At 48.4% G+C, this 26,434-nt stretch overlaps 2 protein-coding genes and 1 long non-coding RNA gene across 5 annotated transcripts; 1 reads left to right on the top strand and 2 right to left on the bottom strand.

The window, feature by feature from the left end:
- The first annotated feature begins 1,588 nt into the window (after positions 1 to 1,588).
- Positions 1,589 to 25,659, top strand: MRPL28 (mitochondrial ribosomal protein L28). 3 transcript variants are annotated; one of them, XM_069733925.1, is made up of 6 exons: positions 1,589 to 1,685; positions 16,266 to 16,555; positions 18,344 to 18,496; positions 24,267 to 24,401; positions 24,754 to 24,840; positions 25,090 to 25,659. In XM_069733925.1, the coding sequence occupies exons 2-6, from the start codon at positions 16,268 to 16,270 to the stop codon at positions 25,186 to 25,188; spliced, it is 762 nt and encodes a 253-aa protein (XP_069590026.1). In that variant the 5' UTR covers positions 1,589 to 1,685; positions 16,266 to 16,267; the 3' UTR covers positions 25,189 to 25,659. The 3 variants fall into 3 exon arrangements, with proteins under 3 accessions (XP_069590026.1, XP_069590027.1, XP_069590028.1); XM_069733926.1 differs by lacking the exon at positions 1,589 to 1,685 and adding an exon at positions 13,440 to 13,557; XM_069733927.1 differs by lacking the exon at positions 1,589 to 1,685 and adding an exon at positions 13,444 to 13,676.
- Positions 8,385 to 13,430, bottom strand: LOC138644975 (uncharacterized). The gene is made up of 2 exons (XR_011314698.1): positions 13,329 to 13,430; positions 8,385 to 9,570 (listed from the first exon to the last, which is right to left on the bottom strand). It is a non-coding gene; the product is annotated as an uncharacterized lncRNA (long non-coding RNA).
- Positions 13,495 to 14,610, bottom strand: LOC138646120 (uncharacterized). The gene has a single exon (XM_069735583.1). The coding sequence runs from the start codon at positions 14,608 to 14,610 to the stop codon at positions 13,495 to 13,497; it is 1,116 nt and encodes a 371-aa protein (XP_069591684.1).
- Positions 25,660 to 26,434: the final 775 nt, after the last annotated feature.

Below are 26,434 nucleotides of genomic sequence, written 5' to 3'. Positions count from 1 at the left end.
CATGTATGTGTGGCTCTGCTCCCCCCTCACATCCTTGTATGCGTGGCTCTGCTCCCCCTCCCATCCTTGTATGTGTGGCTCTGCTCCCCCCTCCCATCCTTGTATTTGTGGCTCTGCTCCCCCCTCCCATCCTTGTATGCGTGGCTCTGCTCCCCCCTCCCATCCTTGTATGCGTGGCTCTGCTCCCCCCTCATATCCATGTATGCGTGGCTCTGCTCCCCCCTCCCATCCTTGTATGCGTGGCTCTGCTCCCCCCTCCCATCCTTGTATGCGTGGCTCTGCTCCCCCCTCCCATCCTTGTATGCGTGGCTCTGCTTCCCCCTCCCATCCTTGTATCCGTGGCTCTGCTCCCCCCTCCCATCCTTGTATGTTTGGCTCTGCTCCCCCCTCCCATCCTTATATGCGTGGCTCCCCCGTCCTCCTTCATCCTCCCCGTCCTCCTTCATCCTTCCCACGTCCTCCTTCATCCTCCGACCTCCATACTCCCCCATCCTCCTGACCCCAGGCTTTAAAAAAAACAAAAAACCTTGCTCAGGTGCCGCCCTTCGCATCCTGGCGCCCTAGGCACGTGCCCTCACGTGCCTAGTGGCAAATATGGCCCTGCCTAGCTGTGTGGCATGGCGCATTGTCTTGCTGGAAAAAACAGTCCTCAGAGTTGGGGAACATTGCCTGAGCAGAAGGAATCAAGTGTTTTTCCAGGATAACCTTGTATGCGGCATGATTCATACGTCCTTCGCAAAGATTAACCTGACCAATTCCAGCCTAAAGGACAATGCTATACAAAATGAGTGAGGGCACTATGTAATAAAGGATGATACAATACATAATAATGGAGTACACTATGTGCAACAAATTGGGATGATGTGAAACAAAACTGAGTGGACCTGGGAACCAGACAGTGGTCACAGTCAAAATGGGCAAAATTGTTAAAAATGATCAAACCTAAATTCTTCGACTTCCGTGACTGCAATCGTCTTATTAAATTATAAAAAAAAATTCAAAATTGTTAATAGACTTTTTGGGTGCGGAAATTGGCATATTGCCAAGAGAATCTGTGTTCCCTAAAGCTTTTGCAAACTGGACGGTTGTCAACCATATGTATAGCTGTCATCACTAGTGATTAGTCCTCAGAATATGGACGGGGAATAACTTCCATGGTCAGATCTCCCCTTTGTTGCTCACATCTATGTTCTGTGTGACATGGGGGTCAATGGCGACCATCCCTCAGCTTCCATCACGGTCATTTACTGACTTGTGCAGAGAGCTGGAACACAGGCTCCAATACATGTACTACAACTACCACAAACACTTTCCTTATATAGATAGGGACTGCAGGGTGTTTTAGTCCCAAACCCTCACGTGTGGCCATTCCCTCGCCCATGTGGCAATGTAGGCACCAGGCCCGGAGATATCAGTGTGACAGTGCCACCTGCTGACTGTACTGTTACACATCATGCAGCACATTTCATTTGCGGCAATTTGCGTCATGGAAAAACATCAGGAGTCTGAAATGGAGGCGTCCATCACCAGTCTCGACCACAAGAGGGCGACAAAAGTCAACATACTGTGACAAACCACGTGATCGCAACTGAACTGCAGTCATACCATTGCGACAAAAGCGGAAGTGGGACGCACGCGCTGACTTCCGGGTGTCCTTGGCTTGTCATTAACAGAGCGACGGCCAGGTATGTGATCTCTAATGGTTGAGCCTAGACTGTATGGGCTCCTTCCTGGTTTCCTGACTGCAGCCCATACACTCTAGCCGGCTCAGTACTGAAGATGCTAGAGTGTATGGGCTCTTTCCAGGTCACCTGACTTCAGCCCATACAGTGTAGCTGGCTCACTGTGAAGATGCTAGAGTGTATGGGCTCCTTCCAGGTCCTGACTGCAGCCCATACAGTGTAGCTGGCTCAGTACTGAAGATGCTAGAGTGTATGGGCTCCTTCCAGGTGCCTGACTGCAGCCCATACAGTGTAGCCGGCTCACTACTGAAGATGCTAGAGTGTATGGGCTGCAGTCAGGTATATATTCCTGAAGATAGCAGACTTTATGGGCGGCTGCCTGGCCCTGACTGCAGTAAATACATGACACTAGAATGTATGTGCTCCTTCAAGGTATAAATTATTAAAACCAGCAGAATATATGGGCTCCTGCCAGGTCCTGACTGCAGCCCATACAGTGTAGTCAGCTCACTGGTGAAGACACTAGACTGTACAGGCTCCTGCCAGGTGTATATTATTGTAGATATAGACTGTACGGGCGCCTGTCAGGTATATAGTATGGTAGATATAGACTGTACGGGCTCCTGTCAGGTATATAGTATGGTAGATATAGACTGTACGGGCGCCTGTCAGGTATATAGTATGGTAGATATAGACTGTACGGGCTCCTGTCAGGTATATAGTATGGTAGATATAGACTGTACGGGCTCCTGTCAGGTATGTATTATTGTATATACAGACTGTACGGGCGCCTGTCAGGTATGTATTATTGTAGATATAGACTGTACGGGCGCCTGTCAGGTATATATTATTGTAGATATAGACTGTACGGGCTCCTGTCAGGTATATATTATTGTAGATATAGACTGTACGGGCTCCTGTCAGGTGTATATTATTGTAGATATAGACTGTACAGGCTCCTGCCAGGTGTATATTATTGTAGATATAGACTGTACGGGCGCCTGTCAGGTATATAGTATGGTAGATATAGACTGTACGGGCTCCTGTCAGGTATATAGTATGGTAGATATAGACTGTACGGGCTCCTGTCAGGTATGTATTATTGTATATACAGACTGTACGGGCGCCTGTCAGGTATGTATTATTGTAGATATAGACTGTACGGGCTCCTGTCAGGTATATATTATTGTAGATATAGACTGTACGGGCTCCTGTCAGGTATATATTATTGTAGATATAGACTGTACGGGCTCCTGTCAGGTATATATTATTGTAGATATGGACTGTACGGGCTCCTGTCAGGTATATATTATTGTAGATACGGACTGTACGGGCTCCTGTCAGGTATATATTATTGTAGATATAGACTGTACGGGCTCCTGTCAGGTATATATTATTGTAGATATAGACTGTACGGGCTCCTGTCAGGTATATATTATTGTAGATACGGACTGTACGGGCTCCTGTCACGTGTATATTATTGATGTCAGAATGTATGGGCCCCTGTCAGGTATATATTAGTGATGGTATCAGAATGTATGGGCCCGTCAGGTATATATTAATGATGGTATCAGAATGTATGGGCTCCTGTCAGGTATATATTATTGATGTCAGAATGTATGGGCTCCTGTCAGGTATATATTATTGATATCAGAATGTATGGGCTCCTGTCAGGTATATATTAGTGATGGTATCAGAATGTATGGGCTCCTGTCAGGTATATATTATTGATATCAGAATGTATGGGCTCCTGTCAGGTATATATATTATTGATGGTATCAGAATGTATGGGCCCCTGTCAGGTATATATTATTATTGATATCAGAATGTACGGGCCCCTGTCAGGTATATGTTATTGATGATATCAGAATGTATGGGCCCCTATCAGGTATATATTATTGATATCAGAATGTATGGGCTCCTGTCAGGTATATATTAGTGATGATATCAGAATGTATGGGCCCCTGTCAGGTATATATTAGTAATGGTATCAGAATGTATGGGCTCCTGTCAGGTATATATATTAGTGATGATATCAGAATGTATGGGCCCCTGTCAGGTATATATTAGTGATGGTATCAGAATGTATGGGCCCGTCAGGTATATATTAATGATGGTATCAGAATGTATGGGCTCCTGTCAGGTATTTATTAGTGATATCAGAATGTATGGGCCCCTGTCAGGTATATATATTATTGATGGTATCAGAATGTATGGGCCCGTAAGGTATATATTAATGATGGTATCAGAATGTATGGGCTCCTGTCAGGTATTTATTAGTGATATCAGAATGTATGGGCCCCTGTCAGGTATATATATTATTGATGGTATCAGAATGTATGGGCCCCTGTCAGGTATATATTACTGATGATATCAGAATGTATGGGCCCCTGTCAGGTATATATTACTGATGATATCAGAATGTATGGGCCCCTGTCAGGTATATATTACGGATGATATCAGAATGTATGGGCCCCTGTCAGGTATATATGCTGCGATTGTTCTCGTATGCCGATTCGGCATGAAAAAATAATCACAGATGTGATCTGCCCCATAGATTAACACTGGTCCGAGTGCCATGCGATGTTTTCTCACATAGCGCTCGTCCGTATTCTACGCTAGTGTGACCCCGGCCTTAAACTTATGAAGAGACACAGACCACCTGCAGCTCAGCCTTCATCAATATTTAAATTACAAGTTTTTCACCATCCAAAAAATGCTATTTTTTACCTAGTTCCATAGGTTTCTTAAAGGGAACCTGTCACCAGGTTTTCCCCATATATTGTACCACCAGAACCTATATGCCCTTATACACACCCTTCTACAGTGCTGTACCGTACATACCGTATATACTCGAGCATAAGCCGAGATTTTCAGCCCACTTTTTTGGGCTGAAAGTGACCCTCTCGGCTTATACTCAAGTCATTGTCGGCGGGGGAGGGGGAGCGGCGGCTGTCACATACTCACCTGCTCCCGGCGCGGTCCCTGCATGTCCGATGGTCTCCGGGCAACTCTTCCTTTGTTCAACGGTCACGTGGAACCGCTCATTAATGAATATGGATGCATATTCATTACTTTAATGAGCTGTCCGTGACAGCTGAACATAGGAAGACGCTGCCGACTCCCGGAGACCATCTGACAGTGAGAAGCTGCCAGGGACCGCGTCGGGGGCAGGTGAGTATGACGGGGGAGGTGAGCATTGCGCGATATTCACCTCTCCCCTTTCCACCGCTGCGGGCCGCTCTGTCCTCTGGCTGTGACTGTTTAGGTCAGAGGGCACGATGATGTAGTTAGTGTGCGCGCTGCCCTCTGCCTGAACAGTCAGTGCAGAGGATGGAAGACAGAGCCGCGCGCAGCAGTGGAAAGTGCCGGGGGCCTGAGCGAAGAGAGGCGAGTATGTGTTTTTTTTATTTTATTCGCAGCAACAGCAAATGGGGCATAATGTGTGGAGCATCTCATGGGGCATAATGTGTGGAGCATCTCATGGGGCATAATCTATGGAGTAAAATCTATGGAGCATCTTATGGGGCCATCAACCTTTATGCAGCATTGTATGGGGCAAAAGTTTCTATGAAGCATCTTATGGGGCCATTATTAACATTTGTGCAGCATTATATGGGGCATATTTTAATATGGAGCATCTTATGGGGCCCATCATAAACTTTATGGAGCATTATATGGGGCTCCTCATTCAATATGGATATTCAAAAACACTTAACAGCTTCTACTCGAGTATATACGGTATGTCCCTAAGCCAACGTGCATAATGTAAATAACTTCTTATACTCACCTACGTGGCGGTCCGGTGTTATGTTTGGCGCTGGTCTTCATCCGGCACAGTCCTTCCCGTGGATGATGTGTTCTACATCATCCACACAACCTCCCTCATCACGCTTCTGTGCAGGAACACTTCTCTGCCGAGCACAAAGCAAAGTACTGCAACGGGCAGAAAGAAGTGCGATGCACAGGAGCACGATGGAAGACACCGTGTGGATGACATAGGACGCGTCATCGACTCAAAGAAAGAAGGACGGTGATAGAAGAGGAGAAGGCCCCGGATTAAGACTAGCAAAGCCCATTGTATGGGGCTAGGCAAGTCTTAAGGGCATACAGATAGTGGTTGTGCTTTATAAAATGCTGTATATAAGGGTATACAGGCAGTGGGCCTACTATATATACACAGCATTCTAGAATGCTGTATATAAAGGCATATAGATAGTGGTCGTACTTTATGTGGGGGGGGGGCGGCGCAGAAACAATGTTTGAATACCCTGTAGTAAGTGAACGGCTACAGTGCAAGAAAATAAAGGGTACTTAGTTAACACTTTTTTGGGGGCCTGAGAAAGGAGTCAGAAAAGAGCATCGGGGCGGATGCGCTGCTGTGAATGTCAGTGTCTATATCTAGCACGGCATAATTTTCATAACCAGCAGAGGGAAAGCTGACAGCTGATGTTAATATTCTGGAAAGGAGCCAATAACCATAAAGGTTCCCAGGCTATTAATATCAGCTCACAGCTGTTTGCTTAGCCTTTACTGGCTATTTTACAGTGGGACACAAAATATTGACATGGGGTCCCCCTATAAAAGCTGTAGGCTGATATTAATAGTCTGTGAAGAGGCCATGGATATTGGCAGCCCCAGAGGCTAAAAACCATCAGCTCTCAGCCATCCCAGAAATGGCGCATCTTATAGATCTGCCAATTCTGGTACTTAGCCTCGCTCTTCCCACTTGCCCTGTAGCAGTGGGGCTCAGATTTGTGGGGTTGATGTCACCATTTTATTGTCAAGTAACATCAAGCCCACAGGTAAGTAATGGAGAGGCATCTATCAGACACCTCTCCATAAGTAAGCTGGCCTACTGTCACCTTACAATACAAAAGGTGACATTAACCCCTTATTACCCCATATGCCACCGCTACAGGGCAGTGAGAACAGAGGCTGAGTTCCAGAATTGGCGCATCTTACAGATGCACCTTTTCTGGGGTGGCAATAACCATGGTCCCTCTCTAGGCTATAATATCTGTCCTCAGTCACTGACTTTCCCTCTGTGGCACAGAAAATTGTGTGGGAGCCCACGCCAGTTTTTTCAGTGAAAACATTTTTATTAAATACATACAGGTCCCAAATTTTACACACACACACACATACTACTAACCGTATTAGTCACTGACCTATATAAATCTAACCGTTCTGCAATGGTTTACTGTATGTAAACCATGTCTCCTATCCTGCAATGATTTGACAGAAGCCGACAAATTAACTATTTGTAAATATTATAAGCTGTCAGTGTGATTTTACTGTACACTGCACCTGAATTGCAAGCCTTTAAAAGGACACCATTGCGTATTTCTCGCAAGTCAAACTGATGGCCCGTGTGGTATGAGTTTTTCTTGCATAAACAGACTTTCATTGGGGATTCTCGGCTGATATACGGTGCAAATCGCAGCATAGTGCAATTTCACTCGCACATATAATACGGCCGTGAAAAAAAAAAGTGATGGGAGCTGCCCAACAGATTAACATTGGTCCGAGCGCTATGCAATTTTTTTTTCTCGCATAGCACTCGTCCGTATTCCTCTCTAGTGTGACTCCGGCCTTAAAAGGGAAAATCATTCAAAATTTGAAAATTTCAATTTTTTAAAATTTCTGATATTTTTACAAAATAAAGCAAAACATTAACCCAAGTTTATCATTAGCCCAAGTTTACCATTATCATAAAGTCTAATATGTCAGGAAAAAAAACAACCTCAAAATCAATGGAATATGTTGAAGCATTCCAGAGTTATTACTACATAAAGTGACACTGGTCAGATTTTAAAAAATTGGCCCCGTCACTGAGGGGTTAAATGCTTGTACAAGTGAACATTGTTTCAAAAGTGGTTTACCTGTCTAAGACTGGTTTCACACCAGCGTTCGGCAGCCTTCTTCCTCCGTTAAGCCCCACCCACTGCTACACCTCTTTCAGCTCCGCCTACGTCTGCATGCATCCCCTATCTTTAACATTGGGTACACAGGCACGTGTCGTTTTGACGATGCACTGAACTGCGTCGAACGCAACATGTTGCATTTTGTTGCGGTCGGCGCAGCATTAAAACAACGCATGCAGAGGCATCCGCTTGGCCTGCGTACCCAATGTTAAAGATAGGGTATGCAGGACGCATGCAGATGCAGGACGCATGCAGACGTAGGCGGAACTGAAGGAAGAGGTGCGGCATTGGGCGGGGCTTAACGGAGGAAGAAGGCTGCCATCCGCAGCCCTGCCGAATGCTGGTGTTAAACCAGCCCAAGGCTGTTATTATAGCACCTTACGTCTTACGCTAGGTTCACATTGCGTTAGTGCAATCCGTTAAGCGCATAGCGCTAGCGGATTGCGCTAACGCAATGTTTCTAGAGGGTCGGCGTTCACCCTCCCCGCTAGCGCAGATCCCTGATCTGCGGTAGCGAGGAACGGGCCTCAAAAGAACGGCACATCGCTAGCGCGTGCCGAAAATGGAATGCGCTAGTGATGCGCTTCAGCTAAAAGTAACATTGCTGTCCATGGGTGCGCTAACGGACCCGTTGCACGGCGTTAATTTCGACATTTTCGCCGTGCAACGCAGTCCGTTAGCGTTAACCCATTAACGCAATGTGAACCTAGCTTTACACAGATACATCATGGGCTTGTCCTGCCCTACGCATGAAATGAAAGACAAATACAATGTGGAGACTTAATCAGAGCAATGTTTTATTTACATTCAGAACTGGTTTAAGAGGTAAACAATTACCATTTCTCACAGAAATCTCAGACTTTTACTTATAGAAATACTGGATAAATATCATTTTAACAATAGATATAGAAATATTTCTAATTTTATAAAACTGCCTTTTTTTGCATAGAAAAACTTTATGCCTTTCCTTGTTTCATTTTATGCCTTTGCTTGTTTCATTTTATGCATTTCTAATGTATTGTAAAAATGTAATATGCTGTTGGTGCATGCGGGCAGGACTGTCGGTAGGGCATGCGGCTCTGAAGCCCCCCCCCCCCTCAGGCCTGCCTCCGGTGTCTGAGATTTCGGTGTCCCGGACCTGAGATCATAATACCGGCCTTGAATTGTGAAGGACACGGCAGCCGATCCTGAGAAACATCCAAGGTGGGAATGCCCCATCATGTCGAAGAGAGTCTGCTAGACCCAGGCCTAGCAGACCAGTACTGGTGGGTTCATGGATGCCAGGAGGGAGCTGGCCTAAAGGAAGGTCTCGTCTTTTCCTGGCGGGTCAGGAAGTTGTCCCGTCGTTTTTTTTTTTTTGGACAGAACATTTCCAAAACAACCAAATTTGAACAGATCTCTTGGGAGGCAGACTTTAGTCCTCTGTTGCAGGAGCGAAGTACTCTTAAACTGATAGGCGCAGAGTAGGACGCACTAGAAAGTTGGCGTGCATGATTGTTCAGGGCGCTGGCGGTGTGGACCGGCCACCAGAGAAGGCCTAGACCAAAGCCTGGATATTTTAAGAGCAAGGTCACTGGAGCCTCTGGAAAACGTGGAGGCTGCATGAATAGGAAGGTTTCCTCAGGAGACGTCCACATTGCTCAGGGGAAAACTAGGACATATTTGTCCTGTGTTTTGGTTTTTTTTTTTTTAAAGTAGCCCCCTTACTGCCTCGTAGGATATACCAGTCCTTAAGATCACAAATCCTTTTTCGCAGAGCGATGATGAAGACGGGCATGGAATAACCTGGACGCAGAGAGGCGAGAGGGTAGGGCGATTCGTGGCATGAACGGTCCTCCGGGGAACCCCAAACACTCTTGATGTGTTAGGGCCTTGCCTCGTAGACCACAGATGATATGGTAGTGACAATTCTAGGTGGGAGATTAGAGTGACAATTCCACTGTCGCCCTCAAAAGCCATATCTGGGAAGAAAAAAAAAAAATTAAAAAGAAAAATCGTTAATAAAAAAACCTCCCAAAACCTAAGGCCTAAACTGGGCTGGGCGGTCCAGACCCATGTCTTCCTCCTACTGACATTAAGTTAAAACAGATTAGCTTCGTGCTAGTTGGTGGTGTACCCTCCTCTACAGGAAATACCTAAAATTTTTTTTGCATAGCATAAGCAGCATACACCCATTTTTTTTTTGTGTACCCCAATGAAGCATTAGCTCCCCCACATCAACCAGAAGGCCACACAGCATAACCTCACTCCTCCAGTCAGAAACCTCCACCTCACATTAACCAGCGGACCCCACAGGATAAACCCAAAGCCCACCAGACATTCCCTCCCACAAGCGTAAATCCCCATATGACGCGCCCTGCCCCCAACCATAAATCCCATCAGACACCCCCCCAATCGGATGCCACCCCAGCTTAACCCCCCAGCATAAACCCCCATCGGACGTCCACCCCTCCTCCAAGCATTACTCCCATCGCACACCACGCCCACCCAATAATAAACCCCCACCAGACGGCCAAACCCCCACAGGATGTGGACCCCCCCATCCAGCACACACCCCCATCAGACGCGGACACCCCACCCAGCACAAACCCCCCATCGGACGTCCACCCCCGACCCAGCCTAAACTCTTATCGGACGTCCACTCCACCCAGCCTAAGCCCTCATCAGCCCCCCAAACCCAACCCATAAGCAGGTCGCCCCCCAATAAAGGGGATCCCTCCGTAAGCGGCAGGTCGCCTCCCCACGTCCCACCACAGGCAGGTCGCCTCCCCACGTCCCACCACAGGCAGGTCGCCTCCCCACGTCCCACCACAGGCAGGTCGCCTCCCCACGTCCCACCACAGGCAGGTCGCCTCCCCACGTCCCACCACAGGCAGGTCGCCTCCCCACGTCCCACCACAGGCAGGTCGCCTCCCCACGTCCCACCACAGGCAGGTCGCCTCCCCACGTCCCACCACAGGCAGGTCGCCTCCCCACGTCCCACCACAGGCAGGTCGCCTCCCCACGTCCCACCACAGGCAGGTCGCCTCCCCACGTCCCACCACAGGCAGGTCGCCTCCCCACGTCCCACCACAGGGGTCCCCCAATAGCCTGCAGCAGGTCTCCCCCCACATCCCACAAGCAGACAGCCCTCAAATCCCACAACAGGGGTCCCCCACTAAAAGGGGTCCACCCCGTAAGCAGGTCACCTCCAAACCCCACCACAGGGGTCCCCCCCAACAGCCAGCAGGTGCCCCCCAAAATCCAACCACAGGGGTCCCCCGCAACAGCCGGCAGCAGCGGTGCCCCCCCCCCCCAACAAAGCCCACCACAGGGGTCCCCCACAGCAGCAGCGGTGCCCCCCCCACAAAGCCCACCACGGGGGTCCCCCACAGCAGCAGCGGTGCCCCCCCACAAAGCCCACCACGGGGGTTCCCCACAGCAGCAGCGGTGCCCCCCCACCACAGGGGTCCCCGACAGCAGCAGCGGTGCCCCCCCACAAAGCCCACCACGGGGGTCCCCCACAGCAGCAGCGGTGCCCCCCCCACAAAGCCCACCACGGGGGTCCCCCACAGCAGCAGCGGTGCCCCCCACAAAGCCCACCACGGGGGTCCCCCACAGCAGCAGCGGTGCCCCCCCCACAAAGCCCACCACAGGGGTCCCCCACAGCAGCAGCGGTGCCCCCCCCACAAAGCCCACCACGGGGGTCCCCCACAGCAGCAGCGGTGCCCCCCCCACAAAGCCCACCACGGGGGTCCCCCACAGCAGCAGAGGTGGCCCCCCCACAACAGCCGGCCGGCAGCAGCGGTGCCCCCCCCCCCACAAAGCCCACCACAGGGGTCCCCCAAAGCAGCAGCGGTGCCCCCCCCACAAAGCCCACCACGGGGGTCCCCCACAGCAGCAGCGGTGCCCCCCCCCACAAAGCCCACCACGGGGATTCCCCACAGCAGCAGCGGTGCCCCCCCACCACAGGGGTCCCCGACAGCAGCAGCGGTGCCCCCCCACCACAGGGGTCCCCGACAGCAGCAGCGGTGCCCCCCCACAAAGCCCACCACGGGGGTCCCCCACAGCAGCAGCGGTGCCCCCCCCACAAAGCCCACCACGGGGGTCCCCCACAGCAGCAGCGGTGCCCCCCCACAAAGCCCACCACGGGGGTCCCCCACAGCAGCAGCGGTGCCCCCCCCACAAAGCCCACCACGGGGGTCCCCCACAGCAGCAGAGGTGGCCCCCCCACAACAGCCGGCCGCCAGCAGCGGTGCCCCCCCCCCCCACAAAGGCCACCACAGGGGTCCCCCACAGCAGCAGCCGTGCCCCCTCCCCACAAAGCCCACCACGGGGGTCCCCCACAGCAGCAGCGGTGCCCCCCCACAAAGCCCACCACGGGGGTCCCCCACAGCAGCAGCGGTGCCCCCCCCCCACAAAGCCCACCACGGGGGTCCCCCACAGCAGCAGAGGTGGCCCCCCCACAACAGCCGGCCGCCAGCAGCGGTGCCCCCCCCCACAAAGGCCACCACAGGGGTCCCCCACAGCAGCAGCGGTGCCCCCTCCCCACAAAGCCCACCACGGGGGTCCCCCACAGCAGCAGCGGTGCCCCCCCACAAAGCCCACCACAGGGGTCCCCCACAGCAGCAGCGGTGCCCCCCCCCACAAAGCCCACCACGGGGGTCCCCCACAGCAGCAGAGGTGGCCCCCCCACAACAGCCGGCCGCCAGCAGCGGTGCCCCCCCCCACAAAGGCCACCACAGGGGTCCCCCACAGCAGCAGCGGTGCCCCCTCCCCACAAAGCCCACCACGGGGGTCCCCCACAGCAGCAGCGGTGCCCCCCCCCCACAAAGCCCACCACAGGGGTCCCCCACAGCAGCAGAGGTGGCCCCCCCACAACAGCCGGCCGCCAGCAGCGGTGCCCCCCCCACAAAGGCCACCACAGGGGTCCCCCACAGCAGCAGCGGTGCCCCCTCCCCACAAAGCCCACCACAGGGGTCCCCCACAGCAGCAGCGGTGCCCCCCCACAAAGCCCACCACGGGGGTCCCCCACAGCAGCAGCGGTGCCCCCCCCCACAAAGCCCACCACAGGGGTCCCCCACAGCAGCAGAGGTGGCCCCCCCCACAAAGCCCACCACAGGGGTCCCCCACAGCAGCAGAGGTGGCCCCCCCACAACAGCCGGCCGCCAGCAGCGGTGCCCCCCCCCACAAAGGCCACCACAGGGGTCCCCCACAGCAGCAGCGGTGCCCCCTCCCCACAAAGCCCACCACAGGGGTCCCCCACAGCAGCAGCGGTGCCTCCCCCACAAAGCCCACCACGGGGGTCCCCCACAGCAGCAGCGGTGCCCCCCCACAAAGCCCACCACGGGGGTCCCCCACAGCAGCAGCGGTGCCCCCCCCCACAAAGCCCACCACGGGGGTCCCCCACAGCAGCAGCGGTGCCCCCCCACAAAGCCCACCACAGGGGTCCCCCACAGCAGCAGAGGTGGCCCCCCCACAACAGCCGGCCGCCAGCAGCGGTGCCCCCCCCCACAAAGGCCACCACAGGGGTCCCCCACAGCAGCAGCGGTGCCCCCTCCCCACAAAGCCCACCACGGGGGTCCCCCACAGCAGCAGCGGTGCCCCCCCACAAAGCCCACCACGGGGGTCCCCCACAGCAGCAGCGGTGCCCCCCACACAGACAAGCAGGTCGCCCACCACAGAGCCTCCCCCCAATAGCGAGTAGCAAGTAGCATTTTTTCACCCTGAAACCACTAACCTCCATGTGCCATGGCGTCCACAAGCTAGAATCATGCTGCTTTGCTTTGCCGCCTTCATGATGTGACTGAAAACACGCCCCCTCCCGATAGGACACGCCCCCCGGAAATGACGTCACACCTGGAAGGAGCCCATACACTCTAGCATTTACCGATCTCTAATGTGTCTTATTGAAGCCGCGATAGAGCAGCTATCGCGATACTTTCAGTGACCTGTCTGCTGTGTTTTGGGTGATTGCTTTGAGTTCGTATCAGTATGAGGTTATGGGAGGAATAGGCAGCCGTCCTCCTCACAGAGCTCAGTGCTGGAGCTGCTGGCTCCTGTAACCCCCGGACCGGGAGGGGGACAGGTATGTGATGTGCAACACTGGACTGGGGAGGGGGACAGGTGGGCGGCGTGTAACCCCCGGGCTGGGGAGGGGGACAGGTGGGCGGCGTGTAACCCCCGGGCTGGGGAGGGGGACAGGTGGGCGGCGTGTAACCCCCGGGCTGGGGAGGGGGACAGGTGGGCGGCGTGTAACCCCCGGGCTGGGGAGGGGGACAGGTGGGCGGCGTGTAACCCCCGGGCTGGGGAGGGGGACAGGTGGGTGGCGTGTAACCCCCGGGCTGGGGAGGGGGACATGTGGGTGGCGTGTAACCCCGGAGCTGGGGAGGAGGACAGGTGGGTGGCGTGTAACCCCCGGGCTGGGGAGGGGGACAGGTGGGCGGCGTGTAACTCCCTGGCTGGGGAGGGGGACAGGTGGGCGGCGTGTAACTCCCTGGCTGGGGAGGGGGACAGGTGGGCGACGTGTAACCCCCGGGCTGGGGAGGGGGACAGGTGGGTGGCGTGTAACCCCCGGGCTGGGGAGGGGGACAGGTGGGTGGCGTGTAACCCCGGAGCTGGGGAGGAGGACAGGTGGGTGGCGTGTAATCCCAGGGCTGGGGAGGGGGACAGGTGGGCGGCGTGTAACCCCCGGGCTGGGGAGGGGGACAGGTGGGCGGCGTGTAACCCCCGGGCTGGGGAGGGGGACAGGTGGGGGGCGTGTAACCCCAGGACTGGGGAGGAGGACAGGTGGGTGGCGTGTAACCCCCGGGCTGGGGAGGGGGACAGGTGGGCGGCGTGTAACCCCCGGGCTGGGGAGGGGGACAGGTGGGCGGCGTGTAACCCCCGGGCTGGGGAGGGGGACAGGTGGGGGCGTGTAACCCCCAGGCTGGGGAGGGGGACAGGTGGGGGGCGTGTAACCCCAGGACTGGGGAGGGGGACAGGTGGGTGGCGTGTAACCCCCGGGCTGGGGAGGGGGACATCACTATATATTGTCAGATCGCTGATCTGACACTTTGCAGTGCACTGTCAGATCAGCGATCTGACAGGCACTGCAGGGAGGCTTCCTGGCGCCTGCTCTGAGCAGGCGCTTGCAAGCCACCTCCCTGCAGGACCCGGAAGGAGCCCTGCGGCCATTTTGGATCCGGGGCCTGCAGGGAGGAGGACTGAGGAGACCCTTGGTGCAATGCGATCACATCACGTTGCTCCGAGGGTCGCGGGGAAGCACGCAGGGAGCCCCCTCCCCACGCGATGCTTACCTATGCCACCGGAACGCTGCGATCATGTTTGATCGCAGTGTTACGGTGCTTAATGTGCAAGGAGCGGTCCGTGACCGCTCCTGGCACATTGTGCCGGATGTCAGCTGTGATAGCCAGCTGACACCCGGCCGCGCTCCCCCCGTGAGCGCGGCTGATCGCGTTAGACGTACTATCCCATTGGTGGTCGTATGGGCCCATAGCACCTCGACGGGATAGTATGTCTAATGTCAGAAAGGGGTTAAACATTAATTTTCATAAATATGCATTAAGGAAAAATTACTTGTAGGTGGCACCACACTACCCCAAAGCATACTACCACAAAGCTGAAACAAATCCTAACATTTGCCTTGGGGTCTTTCCAGCTTGCCGAACTCCTTGCCCAGCCGACTTCAGGCAGGTACATATAAAATATTTGCTACATACGTGAAAGTAGAATAAAAGTAAAACTTTTACCTGTTGAAGTCTTCAGCTTTAAAACTGAACATATAAATGAATGCAGCCTAAAAGGGACCGGACAGGTTCTGAACCATCAGATTTATTATGTAGATATAGATAGATAGATAGATATGTGTGTGTGAGACACATACCTCTCTTGTGTTTCATCATCTCATTAAATACATTTACATTTCACCTGCTTAATTTTCCTGAAATTGCCTGTGCCCCCGAGAACCAATGTGCGAAAATTTCGCAGCAGCCAACTAGTCTGTTTTAAAGATATATTAGTTCATAAGAGGAATTCTAATTAGGAATAATTTCCCGAGGGAAAAAATATTTTACTAGTTAGTTCAAGTTGATAGAAGAGTATCACATGGAAATGTAACACGCTCCAATTGACACTCAATTTGGGCACATTTTTTCCATTGTTAAATGGGCACAGCATCAAAATGGTGTAAAATATATCATAGACTATTAGTATCCTTTAAATAAAGAATGTGAAGCACATAAGTCATCCAGTAAAGATAAGGTATTACCTAGCCAGGGTAGCTGATAACTTGTAGTTTAGTAGGGGTCCACCCACTTGTACCTGTACAGTCAGCAGATCAGGGCAATTTTATCCATGCTGTTCCCATTTTGAATGCAGAGTCATTCTCGACTGCTGTTGTAGCCATTCCCAGTGGGGCTGCAGAGCAATGCGCTCAACTTTTTCTATCAGCCCCATGGAGAGAGAATAGAGTGGTGATGGACATGTTCACTGAAAATCCATTTCAACCCTTGGTAAGGCGGATAAAAGTGCCCTGTTCTGCCCTTTGGTGTGGATCGCAGCATTCAAACAACCACCAATTGCCTATTCTGTGGATAGGCGATGACTTACCTTCACTGGAAAACCCCATTCAGATTCCAAAAGTAACTTGATTCTGTCTTTTCTTCGTGTACACCAGTGATGCCTCTTCACAAGCATCCACCTGCCATCTGGAAATCCCTGAAGCTGAAGGAAGGTATTTATGCTCGCCTGCCTGCACATTACCTGAAGGCTCTGAATGACACCGAGAAGCCCACTCCAGTACATTGGAGGCCACATGGGTTAAAGTATAGACTAAACCCCAAGACAGGACAGCGAGAACGTGTTCAGGACGTCCCAGTGCTGCCCTACTTTCCTCCTGAGGCTGATGAAGGACTTTGGGGTGGAGAAGGCTGGATTTCAGGCTTTCAATATTCCAATAATGATAAGGTAAAACATTGCATGGTCACTACACCCATGTTGTCATCCATAACCTGATGTATCCATTAAAAGCAAATATACGACCAAGTTTATCTATTAAAGATATAGATGTGTTCTCTATCCAGTGTGGAGATCTGCTAAAGCTGTCCATACACAAGGCAGTAAGCTGATGGTTGAATGAATGATCATCTAGGAAACCATTGGAATGTGAATCACCACTGATTTATTTTCAGATATTAAAACTATCATTAAACGATTGTTTGGGATTAAATTGTCCATTTAGATTAACTATAGAAAGAGGAGGTGATCTCATCCTGACCATTATTACATGGTTCCTAATTCATTTAAATGTCTGCCAGGTAATCCTGCATTTACCTTATAACTTTGAGAGGGACATGTACAATCATCTAATGGCTGGAGTAACTTGTTTTAGGCTAAGTGCACATGTTGCAGGATTGCTGCGGAAATTTCCGCAGCAATTCTTCATCCCTGCCGCGGGTATAACGCATGCAGAATTGGCATGCGTATTCCCGCTAAACACTCGCGTTTTGCAAGCGTAATTAGCTTGCAGAATGCTAGCGTTTTTCAAGCGATCTGTAGCATTGCTTGGAAAACCGATTGAGAGGTTGGTCACACTTGTCAAACATAATGTTTGACAAGTGTGGCCAACTCTTTACTATTGATGCTGCCTATGCAACCTTCCCCCTCCTCGTGATGCTCCTGTTCCCAGTAATGCCTCACGACAATGACCCCAGATGACGTAGCATCACGCGAGACCGCTACGTCATCACAGGTCATTTTCGCAAGGCATTACTGAGAACGGGAGCATCGCGAGGAGCGGGAAGGCTGCGGGGGCCACCGGAAGGTGAGAATATCACGATTTTTTTATTCTTTTTTTTTTTTTTTAACAATTATATGGTTCCCAGGGCCTGGAAGAGAGTCTCCTCTCCACCCTGAGTACCAACCGCACATGATCCGCTTACTCCCCAAATGGGGTGGGCATTCTATGTGAAGAATGAATATGCTGCGTTTTTTCCAGAATTCGATTCTGCCGCGGGAAAAAAACGCAGCATGTGCAGAAAAAATACAGAATGCATTAAAAATGATGGGTTGCTTATGTAAGCGTTTTTTTTTCAGCGCTAAAAATCCTGAACGTGTGCACATAGCCTTATGTTGTGGTGAGACAACATCTTTAACCACTTCTAGACGTGATTTGTATGAACATCACAAGTTGGGTGTTCTTGGTTCCGAAGATTAGCCTTCTCAATATACAGTGGGTGCTGGCTCTGTCAAAGCTCACACCCATAACCTAGTGCTGATCATGACATGGTCCATAGTGTCCAAATTGTCACACAGAGGAGAGGTCCTCTTCTGTCACTTACCATTCCCCTGGAGTCAGTTAGTTTGGTATTCCTTGCTTAGAAGATAATACCTATAACGCTGAGCATTGTAGTGTTTTGTGCCAGCAATCAAGTCCCCGTCTGAAATTGCTGTTTTTTCCCAAATCTTACCCACATGTACATTATAGCCTTAATTAAATGGTGGCATTCACAATTACAACTTTACCAGCAAAAAAAGAATCCCTCATACAGTCGTAGTGATGGAAAAATAAGTTATTGTTGCTTGAAGACATGCAAATGAAAAATTGACCTGCAGAGAAGGGGTTAAACAATGATCAATTACGAGGACGGATATTCAGAAAGATTCCGCAAAGGCTATAAAGTCTAGAGTGAGGAGATGACACGTGGCACAATAGTAATGTTTCCCTTTCTCTCCTTTTGGTTCCCTATTTTATAGCTTTCTACCAGAGTGAGGAGACTTTGGAGGCCTCAGCTATTTGCCTGGCAGCTGCACAGTGAGATTCTGGACAAAACATTTCCCATTACTGTTACAATGAGGACTCTGGATCTTATCGATGCAGCTTATGGTTTTGATTTTTATATCCTGAAGGTAATTAACAATGCTGAGTAACTGCCCATACACTACACACATGATTATAATGGAAGTTCTACATCACAAATGCATAACCTTCTAATGTATGGTGTGATATGGGCACTTATTGGAGAGTTCATGCTCGATAGGCTGATGAACCATTCATCCTTTGGATATGCTGTGTTTTACAAATTATAAGTCCCCAAGATCCTGATGTCGATGAGACGCACGCAATTCTTGCAGAAACCATTCGCAAAGAACCATGAATAAAGTGTTAATTAGAAAAACAGCATTGATTTCACCACCTTATTCAAACTATCAAGCTGGAGACTTTTGTTTTTTTTTGTCTTATAAATGATATATTATAGCAGTAGTTATTATCTGCACAGTGCAAGTATTAAAATACCGATCACTGGCTTCTTCCATTCCCAGCACCGTTCTGGTCCTCTTCTGCACCACGTGACCACTGTTCTGACTAGCCGGGTCACACAGCATCTTGTGTGGACCACAAGTCACTTTCTCATTGTAAGTGTGAGGAGCAATAAGAAAGGGACTTCAGAGCCACATTAAAAGGTGCTGGGTAATCAGAACTGTGGTTCGGAAGAGGACTTGAGTGACACAGGGAACAGAAGAGGGTAAGCATTTTAATACATAGGAGCTAAATAATAAAGAAAAATCACTCTGCAGAGCTACTTTCACCCCTGAGCATTTTCTCACGTTTCTGACCAGGGCAAACTTTACATTTCTGACCAGTGTCACTTTATGTAGTAGTAACTCTGGAACGCTTCAACATATCCCAGTCATTCTGAGATTGTACTTTGTTAGTGGTAAATTTAGGTCGATATTGTTTGCATTAATTCGTGAAAAAATTGAATTTTGATGAATATTTTTAAAATATTGCAGGCTTCAAACTTTAATTCTTATACCCTTAAACCAGAGAGTTATATCACACAAAATAGTTAAATGGTTAATAACATTTACCACATGCTTACTTTACATCAGCATTTTTAAAACCTAATTTTATTTTTTTAGTAAGTCAGAAGTGCTAAATGTGTCTTAGCAATTTCCAATTTTTCCAAAAACATTTACAAAACCATTTTTTTTTTAATTATTTTTTTTTGTCTATATCACATTTGAAGTGAGTTTAAGGGGCCTATATGACAGAAAATACCGAAAGTGACACAATTTTAAAAACTGAACCCCTAAAAGTGCTCAAAACCACATACCGTATATACTCTAGTATAAGGCCGGCGTCACACTAGAGACTCTTACGGACGTATGAGAGGCGCAAAAACAACACGAACCAATGATTCTCTATGGGGCAGCTCCTATCTGGCGTATATTTTGCAGCCTTATTTTACGGCCGTAGAAAATCGCAGCATGCTGCGTTTGTCAGCATATTGCGCAAAAAATCCACCAATGTCTATGGGGGCGAGAAAAATCCGGATTACACACGGACCATCAGTGTGACTTGCGAGAAATATGCAACGTTGTTCTATAGAAAAGCCGGCAATTCAGTGCGGTGTACAGTAACATCACACTGACAGGTTAGAAAAGAATAGATAAAATAAATGTCCACACATAGTATAGGAATATACTGTATATATGTCATTGAGACAATATCTATCTATCTATCTATCTATCTATCTATATCACAAACAGAGCTAGATAGCAGAAAAGCCGGTAATTCGCTCTTGCTAAGTCCTTATCAAACCCGACAGGATATGAGACATGGTTTACATACAGTAGACTATTTCATATCCCTTATTGTTTTACATATTCCTCACTAATAACGTTAGTAGTGTGTGTGCAAAATTTGGGAGCTGTAGGTGTTAAAATAAAGAGTTAAATCACAGAAAAAACTGGCGTGGGCTCCCGCACAATTTTCTCCGCCAGAGTGGGAAAGCCAGTGACAGAGGGCAGATATTAATAGCCTGGAGAGGGTCCATGGTTATTGCCCCCCCGGCTAAAAACATCTGCCCCAGCCACCCCAGAAAAGGCACATCTGTAAGATGCGCCTATTCTAGCACTTAGCCTCTCTCTTCCCACTCGCGAGTAGCGGTGGGATAAGGGGTAATAGAGTTAATGTCACCTTGCTAATGTAAGGTGACATTAAGCCAGATTAATAATGGAGAGATGTCAATAAGATACCTATCCAATAGTAGTAAAGGGTTAATAATACACACACACATTAAGAAAAAAATATTTTAATGAAATAAATACACATGGTGTTTTAAAATCTTTATTGTACGCTTAGTCCACCTCGTTCTGTGTGAAAAAATAAAAAAAAACATAAAAAGCAACAATATCCCATACCTCTCCGGCGTTCACTCATGTTTCAGACTGTAAATCCATCTGAAGGGGTTAAATAATTTTACAACCAGGAGCTTGCTAATGCAGCTGTGCTCCTGGTTGTAAAAACTGGGGAATGAATAGAATTGCAGGGGAACGTAGCATTGTAGACTTGCAGTACTGCGCCCCCTGCTGGCATAACCTCATATGAACTCTAGCGTGGGAATTTTTCAGAATATTTTCTCACGCTCCATACAAAATACGCCCCATAAGATGCTCCATATTAAAATATGCCCCATATAATGCTGCACAAAGGTTAATAATGTCCCCATAAGATGCTCCATAGAAACATTTGCCCCATACAATGCTGCATAAAGGTTGATTATGGCCCCACAAGATGCTCCACACATTATGCCCCACAGGATGCTCCACACATTATGCCCCACGAGATGCTGCGCACATTATGCCCCATAAGCTGTTGCTGCGATTAAAATAAAAAAAAATCACATACTCGCCTCTCTTCGCTCAGGCCCCCGGCACTTGTGATATTCACCTCTCCCCGTTCCACTGCTGCGCGCCGCTCTGTCTCACATCCTCCGCAGTGACAGTTCAGGCAGAGGGCGGCGTGCACCCTAGCTAGGTCATCGCGCCCTCTGACCTGAACAGTCATGGACAATGCTCACCTCCCTCGTCATACTCACTTGCTCCTGGCGTGGTCCCTGGCAGCGTCAGATGGTCTCCGGGAGCCGGCAGCATCTTCCTACGTTCAGCAGTCATGTACCGCTCATTAAAGTAATGAATATGCGTCCATATTTATTACTTTAATGAGCGGTACCACGTGACCGCTGAACACAGGAAGAGCTGCCCAGAGACCATCGGACATGCAGGGACCAGGAGCAGGTGAGTACGTGACAGCCGCCGCTCCCCCTCCCCCGCCGACCCCCTGGGACAACGACTCGACCATAAGCCGAGAGGGGCACTTTCAGCCCCAAAAAAGAGGGCTGAAAATCTCGGCTTATACACGAGTATATACGGTAAGTTTATTAACTCTTTATGGGCAGCATGGTGGCTCACTGATTAGCACTGCAGCGTTGCAACGCTGGGGTCTTGGGTTCAAATCCCACCAAAGACAACATCTGCAGAGGGTTTGTATGTCCCACCGTGTTTGTGTGGGTTTCCTCTGGGTTCTCCGATTTCCGCCCACATTCCAAGACATACTGATAGGGATTCTAGATTGTGAGACCCAATGGGGACAGTGATGATAATTTCTGTAAAGCACTGCGGAATAGGATGGGTATATAAGCAATGCATAATAAATAATAATTGGGAACATTTTGCATAACTTTTTGGATCACATTTATCCTGTTCTCCATACTGATCACTTCAATCGGGGTTTCCATTTAAATCTCCAAATTATAGGATTCAGATGAAACCCAGATGGGATCAATTCACTATAATGAGGAAGCAGATGAACAAAACTGTGGCTGACGGCACTTTTATGCACGCCTAAAAAGACAGGACAGACTGCGTCCAGTGTCTCCATCTGCCTCATTATAGGGAATCTTCCGCTAGTGATTCTGTTTGAATCACATATTTCAGAGATTTACACGAAATCCCCAATGTAAGCGCAGAGCGCAGGTCCTATCATGTCCATAGTGCCTCCATCTGCCTCATTATAGGGAATCTTCCAACAACGGTTCAGTCTGAATCACGTATTTCAGAGATTTACACAAAAACCCCGATAAGTGCAGAGCATGGGATAAATGTGCGCCGAGCCTTGCTTCGATCTTTGGGAGGCAGAATGAACATGTCAACAGCAGGTCAGGAATTGCTTTTATTTTTTATGCCTTTCCTTTTGCAGTATAAGTGATTAGACAACTTTATTCTCCTGGTTTTTGATACCAGGTTTAAATTGTTTTTGTATGTTTGGCTGCTGTCGCACTAAAAGATGCTTTTTTTTGCAAACTAGCTTTGGCATCGCCATATTTTGAGAGCTATACTTTTTCCAGATTTTTGCTGACCGTCATTTTACACAATAAACAATTTTATAAAAGACAAAAATTTAGAATAAAGCAAAGCAAAAATGTGAGCTGCAAATTTTATTTTTCCACTGATGGAGCTGTATGGCTCCTTGTTTTTCGCGGGACTAGACAATGTTATTAGAGATGCTGTTTTTATTTGCATTCAACTTTTTTTTTTTTTTTTGGCAGTGTTCACTGAAGGGGTTAACTAGTTCTATAGATCAGGTCGTTCTTGGCGAGGCAATACTTGTCTTTTTATATAAATATACCTATTTATTGGTATAATATTTTTTTCATTGTTTATTTTAATTGTATTATTATTTTACCTTAATCCCTCTATGGGACTTTAATTTCTGTTACGCTGATTGCTGGTATAATGCACTACAATACATTATACCTGTCAGTATTAGTGACAGAAGCGTTTTTAGACCATGGTTGTGGCATAGTCTAAAAGAGCTTCATTAGCTGGCAGACATGGAGGTTGTCGTGACGACCTCGGGTTGCCATGATGACCATTGGGCCCTTGATGGGAGAGGGAGCCCTTTCCTTCTCCCCGCCTCCTAAATGTTGTGATCAGTAAGATATATAACCTGCAGTTTTCTCCTATGTCATGCTCAGGGATTTCAAGTAATAATCTAAAAGTGAACCTGTCACCAGGTTTGGCCAATATAAGATACGGCCACCGCCTTTCAGGGCTGATATACAGCATTCTATAATGCTATATATAAGCCCCTGATCTGACCTGAAAGATAAGAATAATACATTTTATTACTTCCCTGCGGGGCGGTCCGGTCCGATGGGTGTCGCTGGTCCGGTGCCTCTCATCTTCTTATGGTCGCCGCCCTCCTGCTTCTTCATGGCTCCCCGGCATCACTCGCCTGCGCAGGCGTACTTCCCTGTTGAAGGCAGACCAAAGTACTGCAGTGCGCAGGCGTTGGGCCTCTGACCTTTCCCGGCCCCTGCGTACTGCAGTACTTTGCTCACAATAGGGTAGAGAAGTGAGCCTGCGCAGGAGCGCCGATGTCGGGGAGTGATGAAGCAAGCAGGAGGGCGGCGATCATAAGAAGATGGGAGGCACCGGACCTGCGACACCCATCGGACCGGACCGCCCTGCAGGTGAGTATAATAAAACTTATTTTTCTTCACTTGCAAGTCAGATCGGGGGCTTATATACAGCATTATAGAATGCTGCAGATAATCCCTGAAAGGCAGTGGACGCATCTTATAGCTGCCAAACCTGGTGACAGGGTCCCTTTAACCTATGTACAGGATGGAAATTCAAGATCCATTACACATAACTGGAATGGAATTGGAAAGTTGTGACTTGTTTCATTCCCCTAGTGCATTATTACAGCTGTCTATCAGGATTTTAACCACTGACCAAATTAGCAGATTTTAAACCTAGAATTGGGTTAATGACCTAAACGTGATATATTCATGGTAAATGTACAACTATTAATATCCACCTATTATAGACCCCCCAGAGGGATCTACACTCAAAACTGGGAATGGAATTTAAAAGGGCAATGCTGATGCGCCTGGCAAAGAGAGATCCAAGTCTTCACCCCGATGACCCAGTAAAGAGGGATCAGATTTATAACAAGTACAAGGTAGGCATTCTGCTTCTTGAAATGATGAGATATTTACAGGATTTTTGTGTCTGCTCTTCGGGGTTTCAGCTTGGAGCCACTTGACCTGATTTGGTTTTACTGTAGCATAAAAAAGCACTGTTGGGTAAGAGAACGGGTATATAATGGAGGAGGTTTATAACCAGTGTGGGAAAAGTGACCATTCACCAATACTTGGTGGTTCTGGGGGATACGGGCACTTTTCCGCATTTGTTACAAATCTCCTCTATTGTACATTGTTGATCTCATTCTATAGCCTAAAGTAAAATGTAAATATACCATTGGAGTCAACACTTTGTGGAGTCGTTCATTATTAAATCTGTTCTCCTACCAGAAATTTGAGATCCCACTGGAGGAAGCTGAGTGGGTTGGTTTAACCTTAGAAGAAGCTGTAGAAAAACAAAGGCTCTTAGAAAAGAAGGTGCGTATTCACACGAAGATGGGTATGTACTATGTATCCTTGACTTCTGGCCAGTGTTCTCTAGTATTTTGGCAGAGCTTATCTTTTATCACTTTGTAGAATTGCTTAGGATTTCCATTCTGAAAAAGAAAGTAAGGCCACGGAAATGTGCAGAAGTGCCTGCAATATAACATTGTATAACTGGTAATGTGGTCCCATACAAACGCTTCTACATTGGTGTTAATATTAACTTTTTTTTCCATCTATTAGGACCCAACTCCTGTATTTAAAATTGCTGTAGAAGAGCTCATCCACAAATTTACAGCTCAGAAACTAGAAGATCCAGCAAACACACAGATCAAATCCTAAAAATCTATTAATGGGGGTCACTAAACCTGAACTTTACCATGAAGTTATCCTTATTATTTTTTTAGTCACCTTTTAGACTGGAAAACCCCTTGTGAAGTCCAGAACAATGTCTGCCACCATGATCACCACTTTAGGAACAATGTCTGCCACCATGATCACCACTTTGGGACATGTCTCCAGTGCTGAGCACTTGAATAAACCTCTATATACTGAAGTGTGGTTTATATCATCCATTCTGTTGACTACTGTAAGTTTAGAATTCTTCTATGATCGTATTGCTTAATATAATCCCAGCATGAACTACAAGTAATAAAGTAGCCAACTGACCATGGAGCCTGAGGCTGGTTTTCCTTGTTTGTTTTTTTTTTTTTTTTTAATTTCTCCCCCGATTTCATTTTCTCCACATTTACTTATTTTATTGATGTATGTTTAATTTAAATAAATCAATAAAATATCTTTTGACAAATGTGACTTTTTGTTACATATATTTACAATCCATTTTCCTGCTGAAGGGTACAGTATATACAGACGTTATTTGCTGCAGACATTTCTTGTGCAACACTGATGTGTTGGAAGGCAAAAAAATAGAATAAAATGCAAGTGTTTTTTTTAAAAAAAAGCATGCTTTTTTTTTCTTCTCCCTTCATTAACCCCTTAACCCCTGGTGCTTTTTTGGGGGGGGGTTGCATTTTCGTTTTTTGCTCCTCTCCTTCCCAGAGCCATAACTTTTTTTTACTTTTCCATCAATATGGCCATGTGAGGGCTTATTTTTTGCGGGACGAGTTGTACTTTTGAACGACACCCTTGGTTTTTACCATGTCGTGTACTAGAAAACTGGAAAAAAAATTCCAAATGTGGTGAAATTTCAAAAAAAAAAAAAAGTGCAATCCCACACTTGGTTTTTGTTTGGCTTTTTTGCTAGGTTCACTAAATGCTAAAACTCATTACAAGTTCATAGGCCCCAAACATATCTAGGTTATTTTTTTATCGAAGTGGTAAAAAAAAATTCCAAACTTTGATTTAAAAAAAAAAAAAAAAAAAATTGCGCAATTCTCCAAGAACTGTAGCATCTCCATTTTTCGTGATCTCAGGTTGGGTGAGAGCTTATTTTTTGTGTGCCGAGCTGACTTTTTTAATTATATCATTTCAGTGAAGATACGTTCTTTTGATCGCCCGTTAATGCATTTCAATGCAATGTCGCGGCAACCAAAAAAATGTAATTCTGGCATTTTGATTTTTTTTTTCT

The sequence above is a fragment of the Ranitomeya imitator genome, chromosome 7 (assembly GCF_032444005.1).
Source record: "Ranitomeya imitator isolate aRanImi1 chromosome 7, aRanImi1.pri, whole genome shotgun sequence".
Classification (NCBI taxonomy): domain Eukaryota; kingdom Metazoa; phylum Chordata; class Amphibia; order Anura; family Dendrobatidae; genus Ranitomeya; species Ranitomeya imitator.
This window is presented reverse-complemented; position numbering and strand designations above follow the sequence as displayed.